The sequence below is a fragment of the Pteropus alecto genome, unplaced genomic scaffold, assembly GCF_000325575.1.
Source record: "Pteropus alecto unplaced genomic scaffold, ASM32557v1 scaffold109, whole genome shotgun sequence".
NCBI classification, from domain to species: domain Eukaryota; kingdom Metazoa; phylum Chordata; class Mammalia; order Chiroptera; family Pteropodidae; genus Pteropus; species Pteropus alecto.
In genome coordinates this window covers 10,572,284-10,588,461 of record NW_006494608.1, presented here as the reverse complement: position 1 = coordinate 10,588,461, position 16,178 = coordinate 10,572,284, and the positions used below count along the sequence as shown (strand labels likewise).

The following is a 16,178-nucleotide window of genomic DNA, read 5'->3' as shown; positions in this document are numbered from 1 at the left end:
AATCCTACCATTTCCAAAGACATGGATGGACCTAGAGGTTATTATGCTGAGTGAAATAAGTCAGAGAAAGATAAATACCATGATTTCACTTACATTCAGAATCTAAAGAACAAAAGGAACAAATTAATCAAAAACAGACTCACAAATATAGTGGACAATTTGGTGATGGAAAGAGGGGAGGGGCTTTGAGGGACTAGGAGAATGGGGTGAAGGGTTGAAGAAATATAAATTATTAGCTCACAGGTGGTCACGGGAATGGGGAAGATGGTATAGGGAATGCAGTTAGCATTAGTACATTGGCTAGTTGGAAAGGGGAGGGAGGGAGCAATGGGGGGATCATTTTGCTAACTATATAGATGTCTAACCAATATATACTTGAAACTAATAAAAATTAAAAAATTTTAAAAATATAGTGATATTTGGTTGAAAATGCATAGTCAGTGCATTTAAGTAATTTTTTCATTTATGGGTTTTAGAAGTATCATTTTTCTTCCATGTTTTCCATACTATATAGTGGTATGTCTTATAGTTATGCTATAAAAGCTTAAGCTGGAGTGGTGGAAGAGAGTTTATATAGATACCTAAAGCTATTTATTTCAGAGTTGCAAGTAAATCTGTCATTGGTGTGTGATACTGAGGAAAATTGCCAACAACAATAACAACATTATTAAATAACATTCTGGATATCCAAGCATGTTTTCAGATAGCATATAACAGTTCCTTTCTAGATTACCCATAATATATAAATTTGTCTTTCTTTTTCTCTCTTTTACAGGTAATATAACATTACAAAGCAAGATGGGTAACATCACAGTAGGTATGTGCTAAGATGCTAGTTGGTCAATTTTACATGCTTTTAAAATAGCTATATTTGTGATATTTTGTTAGGGTAAATAAAGTTTACAGTTTCGCTGATGACTTGATAAGATCCTGATAAGTCAAATATAGGCAGACCCCCATGTATGAATATGTGGAAATATTTCTGGAAATTCATTGATTCATCATCCAATAAATATTGTGTATATTATAGGTTTAGAGTCACTCAGAATAGTGTTGAAATTTTGATTTCACCACTTTCTATAATGGGCAAATTACCTAACTTTTCTGTGCCTCAGTTTCCACAACTGAAAAAAAATAATAGTAAGTACCTATCATGTAGGGTTATAAGAATTAAACAATATATATAAAGTACTTTAGCACAGTGTCTGACATATGGTAAAAATTCAATAAACAATAGCCATTTTATTGTTATTGTTCTAATCCTAGGCCAGAACTAATAGTGGCTAGTGGTACTTTAGACTCAGTCACCACATCTGTTGCTGTGCTGGGGAAAAGACTCAGAATAGTTTAGATAGAGCTTTTCTCAGTCCCAAGGAGCATCTGCTTGCCTGTTTGACAAAGACACACTGAGCTCTAAGAGTGATGGTTGTTTTTTAGGCCTTAGAAGGTAGGGTGTTCGGGTTGGGAAATTGGGATCTTTGTGGTGGGGAGCTGTCGCTTATAGTCAGTATGAATGCCTAGGGCCTTATGTTTTTGTCTTTTTTGATATTTTATATTTTCCCTTTGTGCTGACTGAAGTAGTGAATATGTCCAACAATCCCTTCCACTATCACTTCTGGATTTTTCTGGCTTAAAGTATACATTTTTCTTTAAGTTTTCTAGAGATTGTAACTTTTATGTTGAATGGGGAATAAGTAGAATATAAAGGCTTCCTCGGTGATAATTATAAATCATTTTAACTAAGACATGACAGAAGAATTTACCTGTGTTCCAGTGGGAAATCAAGATTCACTATTGACTCTTCAGGCCATTTCATCAGAGGACATATCTGGGAATAGTAAGGAAAGTTTCTAGGGTGAACAAAAAGGTACACTGGCAAGAAGCTGAGCGAGCTGGGGGGAAGTCTTAGACATGGGTGGAGTTTGTAGCAGTAAGGGAAGGGGAGAAAGAGAGGGGAATATTTCAAATTGGAAGGCACAGGGTTTCACTACCCACTAGTGGCTCTTTAGGCAAATGTGAATTTGAGGACTTAATATAATATAACATAAATGTTATTCTTAGATGGAAATGTGAAAACATAAAGGAAAAACCATTCTCTCTAAAATTGGAAATGGTTTATCCATACTGGAAAAGAATATTAACAGCAAGAATGAAATATATAGTAATTTACATCTTCAAAAATGGTTTAATACTTTGTATAAGTAATTAACATTATGAATTCTTATTAATTTTCTCTATAAACCATCCCCTTTCCCATTATTAAGTATTAGATGGACTTTAAGTCAAGGTGTATTATTTTTCTCAGATAAATCTCTGTCTACTTGAAGAAAATTACCTGAGTGTTAAGATATAGATTGATATCTTGTATGTGTATACATACATATATATGTTTGTATCTATATTATATCTATATCTTATAGATAAACTAAAATTATAGAAATAATAACCCTTTCTAATTTTCTTTAGTGAAACATAAATTGTGGTTTTATGTTGTTTTTAAAAACTTTAAAATGTTTTAGGCTGTTCTTAAAAACATAAATAAATGAAGGTAAATAAAGCTTGTTTCTTATTTTATAAACATCACTGATAAATTTTGAGTTCTATTTTGGAAGAATCTCTCAAATAAGAAAAAAGTATGCATTTTTTGTTATATCTTGATCTGTGATAGTGTGGAAATACATGGACCTTAGAAGTAGATTTGATTGTGAATTTTGGTTCTACTGTGTGACTTTGAGCAAATTACTAAATCTGTCAGAGTTTGCATTTTAATACATAAAAGGAATACAACCCACATAACACAAGATTTGTTGATAATTAAAGTATATAAAGTACAGCCCAGTGCATGATAGTCATTCAATAAACTAGTCTTTCCTCTTCTAGTTTATTATCTATAACATAAAACTGTTAAGCCACTGTGTTATAATCGTAATTATAAGGGAAATATTCATAAGTTCCTTTAATTCTTGAATACCTATATTAAGACTTTGAAAGAAAGAAAGATATGAATCACATCACTGTTTATTGATCTCAAATTGTGTTAGCGTTTGGAGACAACACTGAGTATGGCAGTAACTAGTTGTCTATTTGAGTGCCTGCTGTATATCGGGAGCTCTTTTTAGGTACTGAGGAATAAACTGGTCAACAAACAAAGCCTCCATGTTAAGCTTCTGGCTGAGAAGAAAGACAATAAGCATGTGAATAACAAAATATAATTTCAGATAGTGCAGTGAATAAATAAGAGAAGGAAATGGGATAGAAATTGGGGAAAAGAAAACTATTTCAGTTAGCAATCTGGGAGGGTCTGGAGAAGGGACATTTGAACAAAGGTAAGAATAATGGGAAAGAGGCATGTAAAATTCCAGATACAGAGCTCCTCAGATAGAGAAATAGCCAGTGCAAGTCTTGAAAATGGAATGAGTTTATTATTTTTGTGGTACAGAAGGAAGACTTGTGGGCAGAGTTCTGGGAGATGAGGTAAGCAAGGGCTAGATCCTCGAGTCTTGTAGACATGATAAAAATTGGGACTTTATTCCTTGTAACTACAACAGGGTGTTAGCAGAAGAGTGATATATAATTTATATTTAAAAAGAACACCCCCAGCTGTTTCATAATGTGCCAGAGAGGTGCGGAAGTGGAAGCAGTTGACTAGAAAGCTTAATTTGTTTATCCATTTTCCTATTGCTGAATACCTAGGCTGTTCCTAATTTTTGTCAATTATAAATAAAGCTGCTATAGCCATTCTTAGACAAGTTATTTTATGGAGATATATAGATAAAATACAGATACAGATACAGATATAAATATAAATATATATTTTCCTTCTCGGGTAAATACCTAGGAATGGAGTTTCTGGATTGAGTAGGTATGTATATGATTAGTTTTATGATAAACTACCACACTTTTCCCCAGAGTTCCATTTTATACCCCCTCCTATAATGTATGAAAATTGTAGTTGCTCCACCTCCTCACCAACAAGCATTGTCAGTATTTTTAATTTAACTCATTCAGGTGTGGGAATAGTAGTATATCTGGTATTAATATACATTTCCCTGATGACTGGTGGTATTCAGCACTTTTTCATATACTTATTGGTCATTAGTATATCTTCTTTTGTGAAGTTTTGTTCAGATCTTATACCCATTTACTTTTTAATTGGATTATATGTCTTTATTGAGTTGCAGGAGTTTTTTATATATTTTGAGAACAAATCCTTTGTCAGATATTGTTTTCTCTGTATTTTCTTAATGATGAACAATCAGGGAGAATGAAAAGCTAGAATTGCCTTCAGGCAAGTTTTTTTTTGTTTCTATAAGTAAGAATTTTACACCTAACTGTATATTACACAAACCCTAAGAAAGAGCTGGTTTCAGGAAATTGGTAAATCTCTTCGTCTTAAATAGAATCAAATTTTACAGTTTGGTTTTTTTTTAGGGAGAAAAGCTTATTTCCTCAAAACAATATGTTTGCTGTAGGTATTGGCAGAGTACGAGTAAAGGGCCAGATAGTAAATACTTTTGGCTTTGTAAGCCACGTAATCTATCTGGACTATGCAACTCTGTTATTTTAACACAAAAGCAGCCATTGACATTACAAAAATGGATGTGTCTACTTTCCAGTAAACCTCTACTAATAAAAACAGGAGGCTGTAGTTTGCCAACCCTGCTGTTTAGCCTAAAAACCATTACTGTTATGATTCTGGAGAAATTTTAAGTTTGATGGCTTAATCCCAAAGGTTACAAGTAAGTAATGTTTATTTGAAATTTCTTGATTGGTTGGTTTGTGTTTTTCTTGAAACAAAATATTTGCTTGAGAAATTTGAAGGCAGCCCTTATAAATCATGACAACCTAATTAAAATCTACTGTGTAACTTGGATTTTGAGGAATTGAGATTAGTAGAAGCAAAACAGTTAAAAGAAACAAAAAGTGGTTTGTAGGAACCTGAGGGATAGAATTGTAGAAGCTTCAAAATATTGGAATTGGTGTTGAGAAAAGGTTATATAATATTATTCAGTGGGAATATTAAGAGACTTGAGATGATTTAGGTATTATCTAACTATTTGATTTCAGGAAAATAGACTCAGTGTCCTCTCCATGATTCCTTTATTAAGAAGAATATGTGTGATTATAGTCCTTTATTTCTGGTTTAGATAATATAATTGATCAGCTTTTTAAGTAATCTCATCAGTGATTTGGATTTTGTATATATCAATTCTAACCTACCCCCCAAAACCCTGTTCTTCCTAATTTCCAAAATACAGAGCTCTCTCAGAAGTTGAAGTGCTCTATTAAAATTAATTATCAAAACCCTGATTTTCCTTGAACCTATATTCTTAAAATAACAATTTTCTTCTGGAACACTAGGTCATGTTCCATTTAAAACTTTCAACAGGAGAAAGCAGCACTCGTTAGTAAATAATGGTGAGATAGGGATGCTAATAGAGTTGCTCACCTAGCTTTACTTTCTCTGTTCCATGTTGTCTCTTTTGAAAGGCACTGCCAGAAGCTGTGTAATGATAATTATATCTTTAAAAAAAGAACGTCTTCATTTTTTTTGTTTGTTTTTTTTGGGTTTTTTTTGTTTTTTTTGCAGGGCAGGAGTGTGGGGCAGATTGCATCTCTCAAGCCCAGTCTCCTACATGCTCCTTCCCTGACACAGAATACCTAGGCAGGACACTAACTTAGAACACTTTCATGAAGTAACTTTAATTCTGCCTTTGCAAACACTTTACTATAATAGAAATGATTGGAACTAAAAATTAACTTAAGAATCAAATGAAGGCTTATATATTTAGTTCTACTTATAAAATTTGTTCCTTGTTCTTGCAATTAATGTAGTTTTGGAAGTACAGAAATAAAGTTGCAAAAATCAAGAAATATCTTTTATGTTACTGTTCCTTAGTATCTACATGTTGAAACTTGAGATAGAATTATAAAAATTCAGAACTTTCTGAACATGCTTGACCAATTTTGAGAGATTTCTTTATCTAGAGGAAAATAACAAAGTTTGGAATTTTAGCCTTTCAAGCTTATTTGTTATTGTCTGCTATTAGCAAAGTGCATATTAGATATCTATTTCTTTGGTTGCATGTAGCGTTAACTGGTAGTTGACATCAGTTTTTCCCATTTGTATGTGTAATTTTCCAGGAAAACTAGGTGGCTTCTGTCAGACAAACAAGATCTTTGTCCAAAATTGTGATGATAGAAAACTGAAAACTGTAGGAGTCTACTTATTCAAACTGCTGTCTGGACTAACAATTTCTGTTCACATCTTAATCACTCTCTAATACTTATTTCCCTTAAGGTTTCCTCCAAAAGCTACAGAATTTCTCTATTACGTGAATCCCCAAAATATGAAATTCTGTGGATGAAGCCTTAATTTGACTCTTGATAGTTAATTTTTAGTTCCAACCATTTGCATTATAGAAAACAAAAGGAAATTATTGTATCTTTTGCTACATAGCCTTTTCAGTATCACCATTGCTCTCTCTTTTGAAAACACATCTTGAATTTTAATATTTTTTGACAGTCTCCAAGGGATGGGCCATTATCAGAGCTCAACACTGATAACATGAGGACGTAATTACTTAGTGGCGTAGGATATAATTATATAGCTGTGTTTATTGCCCACTGGGAGAGGGGAGTTAAAAGTGTTTCCTATGAGCCACATAAAAATTTTGTGTTTTTCCCCATAGGGAAAGCAAGAAATCACACTAATGTTTTAAATGTTTTGTTTTGTTTAACCTGGGATAATGCACACATTGTGTAGTCCACATTTTTTTTTTTTACTGTAATATGTTTTTATTTGGCTTCTTTTGGTTGCAGTAAGAAGCTTTAAAAGGGGTTCCTATTGGTATTTGAAGAGAGGAATATTCATCTTTATCCAGCTATTCTATGTCATTTATCTCTAGTAGCTTAATTTCTCAGTATCAGTGTTTATTTTTGACACATAAAAATTAAATAAGTTGTTGAATCACTGTACTGTATACCTGAAACTAATGTAATATTGTATGTCAACTGTACTTAAATTTAAAAGTTAAATAATTTAGTCCTGATAAAGGCCATTTTTCAATTAGATTAGAGATAAATTATTGTAAATAATCTTAGAGTCAGATTTTAAACAGTTTAGTCTCAAGTTGTTGTCTTTGGTTATTTAAAAATTATTTTAAAGAAAAATGTTGGCTCCTTTGAGTGTACAAATGTTTTTTTTCTCCACATTTTATAAAAAATATATATTTGGCATTGGTTTTATCACACTCCTTACTTACTTTGTTTCCACTTTGAAGTGATAAAAGCTCCTGATAAAATATGCTTTTAAAGAGACCTTTCTAAAAAATATATGCTTTGGCCTCCTCAGGGCAGTCCAATAGAATATTAGATTAAAGGTTCAGTTGCCATGGGAGAGGAGGAAGAAGGAAAAGCAACTTAGCACTGACTTGTCAACATCATTCTCTTACTTCTTTATCTCTGACTACCAGCTTTTCCTTGAACTTGAAATGTTGGCTCATTGAAAAAAGGAGTCAACGATGATATAAGGAAATTTGAGTGTCGAATAAGGACCACCTTAATTCTGACTTTCTTTCCCTTACTTAAAGATACCTATTCAATTCCAGAAACCTGAAAAGAAATATTTAGATATAAATAAGCTTCACCCACTCTTCCAGTGATTTCCTCCTCCTTTCTGTCCCTTAAAGAAATGCAACAAAACCTTGTGTAATCTTTCACTCTTAGCAGCACTAGTACTAGCAAATTTGCTAAAAGGAGAAAATTCAGAGGTTTTGATTTTTATTAACTTTGCTACTACTAATATGTGACTAACATGGGATAGAATTCTTTAGTAAATATTGCAAGTTAATAGTAAACTAAATCTATCAATGATGCTTAATGGTCTTGGCTATCAAGGATCCATTGCTTGCCTACTGCCCTTCCTACACATTAGGTTTTTGAGTAAACATGTTTAGGTAGGTTGCCTTAGATGTTTAGAGAGAAGTTATGCAGGTTACTATAGACGTAGGGATTTTTTATTAGTTGTCTAGGGGTACAATTCTAGATTTCTGTTCCTGTGTTTATTTTAAAGCAGCAGATGACATAGTTATAAGGAAAATAAGAAATCTTTCAAGACTCTTAGCTTCTTATCCAAATGTCAAAGCAGAGCCTTTTGTTTCAAGTTTATAATTCTAAGTACTCACATGAGAATAATTATGCTTATAGTTTTTTCCTTTCTCCTAGATTCGTCCTCTGGATGTCTAAAAGCCTCGACTCATCAGGGTGCCTTAGATGTTTATGTCAGCCAACTGGGGAAAGTGGAATTGAAATCTCATAAAGGTTAGCCAAGTGGAATGTTTTATTTTGACATATGGTGTATGGAAGCTTTTATATAACATTCAGGAAACAGGTCATCAAAGTACCTATGGTACTGACATAGTGATTTCAAGATAATTTTTTCTGGTATAACCTGATTTAAAGACTGGAATACCAGTTTGGATACAAGACTGGAATACCATGTGGGTATTCTTTTGGGACACATGGCCACTAAGACTATCTTTCCCTTTGTAGTGCAAACAAAATGTAATATATTGTCTCTTTGTTATTGTGAAATTTTTTAGTGTTAGTGTTTGGGTTTTTCAGTTTAGTTTTGGGTTTGAAATAGAATATTCTTTGAGGGAAAATGCTTCCATATGTTCTGTTGGAAGCTTTTTTACCAGTCTGTAAGAGGCCATCACTCAAGAGAAGTACTTTTCAAAATGTGATACTGAAATAAGGGTATCACCAGGAAGGTCCTCTAACGTGATTGTTGACTTACTCTCTTGAAGTATCAAGACTTACGACGTGTCTCTTTCTATAATCTTATTTCTAATACAAATAACTTATTTTAAGAGTCCATATCTTTTATTAAAAATGACACACTTTTTAGTCATCTGAAAACTGAATATGAGTCTGCATACATGCACATGTGCATGGTGGCAAGTGGCTGGGTACTTGAAGTATCTTGGCCATAGGGACTGAAGTGGCCTGGGTGCACAAAGTTGTTAAAAACTGGAGCTCTGCCTAAAAAAAAATTTTTTTAAAGAAAGTCTAGAAGCTCTTGTATATTGGACAGAACAGGGCTATATGTATAACAAGTAAAATAATTCCTTACAGAGATCAGTTTTTCCTGCCATTAGTAATTTCTTTGCCATACTGCTTTAATACCATTTTGTCAGTGAAGCTCACTTGTCAGTGTATCAAAACTACAAACGCAGGGTCTGAAACTGAACTTATTGCTGACACACAGATGTGATTTGATTTTTCAAAATCACATTTTTTTCCTTTAGATAATGTGTTTTCACTAAATTTCTAAGAGCTTCAATAATGCTATTCAGGGAATTTTGTAAGCGCCATGAAAGTCATATAACTGACATAGAGAAGAAAACAAACCATTACTACATTTAATGTAACTAGTAATGGATTAAAAGCTTTTATGTGAAAGTTATTTCCTGAATTGTATGGATGAAAATATAAAACAAACAAAAAACATTGTTCATCTTCATTCACTTGAAATATATTTGAGTATTATTTGGAATGTTGTTCCAGTAACCAACTGAACTGGCATACGATGTTGCAAAATTTGATTAGGATTACAATTTTGTGTTTTCTCCTGCTGGAACCATGTTCCTGGTAGAAACTTAAAGAAAACTGGAAGCAAAAATTTCTGTCATAAGAGACTTTAGGTCTCTTAATTCTCACTACATTTGGCAACAGTAACTTTTTAGAGTAATGGAAAGTTATTCTGTTGCTTAATGTTTAGTGAACACATCTGGAATCCTTTACAACTTGTCTTGCTGTAGTGTTCAAGAGTCAGCCACTTGAGTCTCTTAGGTCTTCTCTATTTTGCTATGTGAAGAAAAATGCTTGTTTTCTCTCTCCCTATGAAAGTCAACATGGTGACCTTATTCATTCATTCAGAAAGACTGTTTTGGGGCTTGATAGTCAGGCTTACATCTGAATACTGACTTTTCTACTTAAAATTTGTCCATGATAAACCTCTAATCTCAATATAGTATGCCTTCAATAAATGATGTGGTATTAATATTAGTTTTAATAATGACTTTTTAATTTAAAAAGACTGGTAATGATGTCAATAACTGTGAAACAGCTTATGAAATGAAAAGAAGTTGAAGATATAATAAAAAACTCTTCTTTCTAAAAAAGATAATATTAAAGGAGACATTTGGGAATGTCTTCAAGTCATGAGAATTCTTCATTTGCTAACAGTAATGGAATTTTGGTAGTGATGGGTTTTGTTTTTTAAGGCTGTAGAAAGATATGAGGATAAAACTGCATTGCTTAACATTTTTAAAGCTCTCAGATTTGAGACATTTATTTAAAAACAGAAAAAAGGTGTTCATAAAATTATCATATTCGATATATTTAGAGACATAAAGTCCTAGAATAAAGTTTTTAAAATCTATTATTTTCTACTTTTTAAAGTATGTTTTGGTAGAAAAACATGTATCTTCTATTCTTCTGGAAATTTTTCAGGGTTGTTTGGTTTTTTTTTTTTTTCCTAAGGCCCTCATATCTGTTGCTATGGGAAATTTTCTGTCAGTAGTTTACATTTAAACTCTGAAAATCAATTTGTTTTTTAAATAAAACCAGCTGTAGTGATGTACTTCGTCCCCCCGCTTTTTTTGAGTAGTAAGTATGAGAGTTTATCAGCCTTACCCCAAACTTCTAGCTCCAGTTAGGAAGGCTGAGAAGATATTAAACTACTTAGAGAAACAAGCTGATGTTAACCCAACTAGAAGGCAAACAGTGACCTGTAAATAAATGCATTGTAAAACGAATCTTTACAATATTCACAATGGATGTCATCCTGACCATCTGTGTCCATAGAGCTGGGGTTACTGTGTTATGGCAGGGGCCTCTTACTTTTTTGATGTATGAGAAACAGAAAGAAAAAACTTCTGAAACAGGAGTGTGCTGCTGAGTCTGTACTGCAACCCACAGAATTGTTTTCAAAAATGCCTTAGCTAACAGAGTAGTTTTTCTTATTTCCTACTTTAGAAGCTTTAATTACTACAAGATTGTAATGGAAATAAAGATGAGTGTCTTGCCTCAATTATCCAAAAGACTATAATCCATTGAAAAGAAACATTAGTCAGTTGAAATTCAAATATTCTTTTTTTATTATTGTTACCCCCCCACCCCCCAGATACAACTGAAAGCACAAGAGCTCAGAGTTCTAGTTGTGTTACAGTGATCAGTGAGGTCACAAGTCCTGTAATAAGGTGAGGTAGCAGTATATGACATACCACAGTGGGTTAAGAGCGTGGGCTTTGTTGTCATTGAACTGGATCTAGATTCCAACACTAGCTCTAGTGGGAACTTGAGCAAGTTCTCATCTGCACAATTGAGATAATAATACCTCATTGAAGTTGATATGGAGATTAAAAGAGATAATGTAATTAAGGTGCCTGGCTCTTCATATATTCTCAATTAGTGGTAAATCCTGTTTACAAGCTACATGTGTAGTAAACTGCTCCTTTTCTGGTACTGGGTAAGGTGATGAGGGCTATTGGCAAAAGAAGAAATAGTAATGCATAATGTCCTAATGACTCATACCCTTGCCAGAAGTTACTGTCAGTGCCTTGGGAGGAAGGTAATGTTTGACCACCTGGGAACAAGGAAAAGACTGTTTTTTAAATAAACTCTGCTGAGGAGTAAAGACAGTGTACCAGGAGCATTTTTATAATAGGCTCTGGTACTTTTGATTTCTTTGCATTTATAAGCTCTCCTTTAAACTTATTACAGGCTCTATTCTTGTCAAGGTCACATCTTCTCTTCAAGCTCATTTACAGTTATCAGGAAAAGAGGTTGATGTGAACTCAGAAGTCCATGTTCAAGAAATGGCTGAAGCTCATAAAGATGATGGTATAATAATTACTGGTAAGGAGACTGCATTTTGCTATGTAAGATGAATAGTCATTGTCCATATATAAGTTGAATATGGCACACTGATATGCAGTTTTAGTCTTTTATTTCTTTCCATTGTCACATTGTAGTGTTTGAGGCTTTTTTCTTCCAACTGCTTATCAGTAACAATGCACACATTTAGTTTGAAAGACTCAGTAGTCCTATCACTTGGATAAAACTGATTACAAAATTTTTCGTATCTCGAAGAGATATTCGCATACCATGTTCATAGCAATATTCACAGTAGTCAAGAGGTAGAAGCAACCCAAATGTCTATTGACAGATAATGGATGAATATAATGTTGTATATACTACATATATTAGAATATTATTCTGCCCTAAAAAGGAAGAAACTCCTGTTACATGCTACAACATGGATGAAGCTTGAGGATATTATGCTAAGTATTTCAGTCACAAAAAGACAAATATTGTATGATTCCACTTATATGAGATATTTAAAGTAATCAGATTCATAGAAATAGAAAGAGAGGGAAGGGGAAAATGGGGAGTTGTTCAATGGGTATGGAGTTTTAGTTTTGCAAGATGAAAAAGTTCTGAAGAGCTGTTTTGCAACACCGTGAATGTACTCAACAGGACTGACCTATAAACTTAAAAATGCTCAAGATGGTCAATTTTATGTTATGTATTTTTTACTATAATTTGAAATTTTTTTAGTCATTAAATTTTTTTTTTCTGTCACAGGTATTTTCTAAGTCTCGGACTTAAAATTCAACTAAATACATATAATGCAAGATTTAAAGTTAACTTTGTATGATTATAATAAATAGGAATTTGGTTTCATATTTTACGTATTGTAAACTTACTCTTTTAGTATAACAGATTCTCAGTCCTAAAAAAGTGAATAGCTTTTGCTCATTTTTTCTAATTACCTCTGCTACATTGATGCCTGATACTACTTTTTAAAACGTTTATTGTATAGATAATACATATACATAGTAAAAAAGAAAAAGAATTCATGCTGATAAGATTTTCCTTTAAATTTTATCAGCATCAAGGACATTGAAATTAAAGTGTGTACATGCATGTATACTGTAGGGTCACCCATGAGCTAATATCTAGAAAAAGGAAGTTTGTATGGTGGTTGTGGTAGTGGTGGTAGCTGTGAGGTGTCTTCATAAAATCAAGCTTCAGTTTTATATATTTTGTATGTCATAAAAGTTAAGAAAGCAATTTGTTAAAAATCATAGAATATTAACAAAAAGCATAACAGCAATAAAAATAATACCTGTACACTCTCTGATCTAAATGAATGATTAATGGGCACACTTTTAAGTTTGTTGAAAATTTTAAATGTATTAAATGTGGTAAGAATCAACTTCTTGTGATCCAATCTTGTGCGTTTGATAAGGCCCCAATAGAATTACCTTCTTTGGTTCCAGTAATCTAAAGTTATTTAATAATGCTCTGAATGATAGCATAGTCAAATTATTTTACATATGTTTAGAGTATTTAAATTATGTAGTTATTTTGCTATTTTTCATTTTGTTACTCATAAAATCATGTGCCTTTCTGAAATTTAGATTTTTTATTTTTTAAATTTTATTTTATCATTTGCTTCAAGTATACAGTACATTAGCTAGACAGTTATATAATTTATAAAATGATCCCCCAATTGCTCTTTCTTTCCTCTGGCTCTCCAGCTAGCCATTACGTTAATGCTGACTGCATTCCCTGTGCCATGCTCCCCATCCCCGTGACCATCTTTCAACTACTAATTTGTACTTCTTTAACCCTTTGCCCCATTCTTCCAGCACCCCAGTCCTCCTTCCCTCTGCCCATCACCAGATTGTCCTCTCTATTTGTAAGTCCGATTTTGATTACTTTGTTCTTTTTGTTCCTTAGATTCTGCATATAAGTGAAATCATTTGGTATTTATTTTCCTCTGTCTGGTATACTGCGAGATTGGGCCCCAAATCTGTAGGTTGTCTCAGATTAAATCCATTAGAGTGATAATACAGAAAGAACTCAGATAAAGACAGAGCAGTCTCTTTTGGAGAGAGTTGTATGAACAAGTTATTGGGTTTAGAACTTTCATAATTCATTTTGTTTTTTGTTATTTTTTTAATTTTTTGATTATAGTTGGCATATAATATTATTTTCAGGTGTACAACATAGTGATTAGACATTTATATAACTTATGAAGTGATCACCCTGATAAATCTAGTACCCATCTGACACTGTCGATAGTTATTACAATATTGTTGACCATATTTCTTAGGCTATACTTTATATTCCCATGACTATTTTGTAACTACCAATTTGTATTTCTTAATACCTTCCCCTCTTTCATCCACCCTTCCAACCCCAATCCCATATGGTAACTCTAAAAAATGTTCTCTGTATTAATGAGTTTATTTCTGTTTTATTTTATTCTTTAGACTCCACATGTACGAGAAGTCATATGGCATTTGTCTTTTCTATCTGACTTACTCTAATAAGCGCAATACTTTTTTAGTCCATCCATGTTGTTGCAGATAACGAGATTTCATTCTTTTAATTATTTATTTATTCATTTATTTTTATGGCTGAGTAATATTCCATTGTATATCTGTACTACTTCTTCTTTATCCATTCATCCATTATTGGACACCCAGATTGCGTCCATATCTTGGCTATTGTAAATAATGCTGCAATGAACATATAGATGCACATGTCCTTTCAAAATAGTATTTTGGTTTTCTTCACATAAATATGTCTTTTGTCTCTTTTTATAGCCTTTGTTTTAAGGTCTATTTTGTCTGGTATAAATATTGCTACCCTAGTTTTTTTTATTGTTTTCATTTTCATGAAATATTTTCCATCCCTTTGCTTCTAGTCTATGTGTGTCTTTTGATCTGAAGTGAGTCTCTTGTAGGCAGCATATGTAAGGATCTTGTTTTCTTATCCATTTACCCACCCCGTCTTTTGATGGGAGCATTTAATTCATTTACATTTAAAGTAATTGTTGCTAGATAGGCAGTTATTGCCATTTTATTAATCATTTTTGATACATATTTTTTTCTTCTTAAGCATATGTAAGGATCTTGTTTTCTTATCCATTTACCCACCCCGTCTTTTGATGGGAGCATTTAATTCATTTACATTTAAAGTAAAGCTCTTTTTCTGTCCTTAAATTCTAAATGATAGCTTTGCTGGGTAGAATAATCTTGGTAGTAGGTCCTTTTCATAACTTTGAATATTTCATGCCAGTCCCTTCTGGCCTGCAAAGTTTCTGTTGAGAAATCAGCTGGCAGTATTATTGGAGTTCCCCTTGTAGGTAATTAATTGCTTTTCTCTTGCTGCTTTTAAGATTCTCACTTTGCTTTAACCTTTGGCATTTTAATTATGATGTATCTCAGAGTGGGCCTCAGTGGGTTCATCTTGTTTGTGACTCTTTGAACTTCCTGGGGTTGTATGTCTGTTTCCTTCACTTGGTTATGGAAGTTTTCTGTCATTATTTCTTCAAATAGGTTTTCAATTCCTTGCCCTTTCTCTTCGCCCTTTGGTATCCCTATGATGCAAATGTTACACTTGATATCCCAGAGGCTCCTTAATTATCGTCATTGTTTTTGATTCTTTATTCTTTTTGCTGTTCTGATTGGGTGTCCTCTGCTATCTTATCCTCTAAATCACCAATTCGATCCTCTGCTTCATCCAATCTGTTGATTCCCTCTAATGTATTCTTTTTGTGTGTGTGTGCTTTTTGGTGTATTTTATTTCAATAAGAGTATAATACACAAATGCTCTTTAATTCTTCGTCTTTATGCGAACTCCCAGCAGTACTGACACATGAAGAGTAATAACCTCATAGAAAACTTTACCTTCATTGTCACAGGATTACTGAGGATTTGGATCACCTAATTTCAGAGCCTTGCTCTTTTTTAAAAAATTTATTAATTTAAATTTGTTTCAGGTATACAGTACATTGGTTAGACGTCTATATAGTTCATAAAACGATCCCCCCAATTACTCTCTACCTCCCCTGACCCTCCACCTAGCCATCATATAAATGCTAACTGCATTCCCTCTGCTGTGCTTGCCATCCCTGTGACCATCCATCAACTACTAATTTGTACTTCAACCCCTCACCCCATTCTTCCAGCTCCCCAAACCCCCTCCCCTCTGTCCATCGCCAAATTGTCCACTATATTTGTGAGTCTGTTTTTGATTAGTTTGTTCTTTTTGTTCCTTAGATTCTGCATATAAGTGAAATCATATGGTATTTA

At 33.1% G+C, this 16,178-nt stretch overlaps 1 protein-coding gene across 5 annotated transcripts in view; it reads left to right on the top strand.

Annotated features, from left to right (window-relative positions):
* The window catches only part of FAM185A (family with sequence similarity 185 member A), a 54,768-nt gene that overhangs the window by 28,536 nt on the left and 10,054 nt on the right, over nt 1-16,178 (top strand). For 2 of the 5 annotated variants that reach the window (XM_015599481.2, XM_006925396.3), the window contains 3 exons: nt 776-817; nt 8,227-8,322; nt 11,791-11,925. In XM_015599481.2, the coding sequence (XP_015454967.1) occupies nt 776-817; nt 8,227-8,322; nt 11,791-11,925 (273 nt within the window). The remainder of the gene's footprint in view (nt 1-775; nt 818-8,226; nt 8,323-11,790; nt 11,926-16,178) is intronic. The other 3 variants (XM_015599480.2, XM_015599483.2, XM_025041918.1) reach the window with 3 other exon arrangements.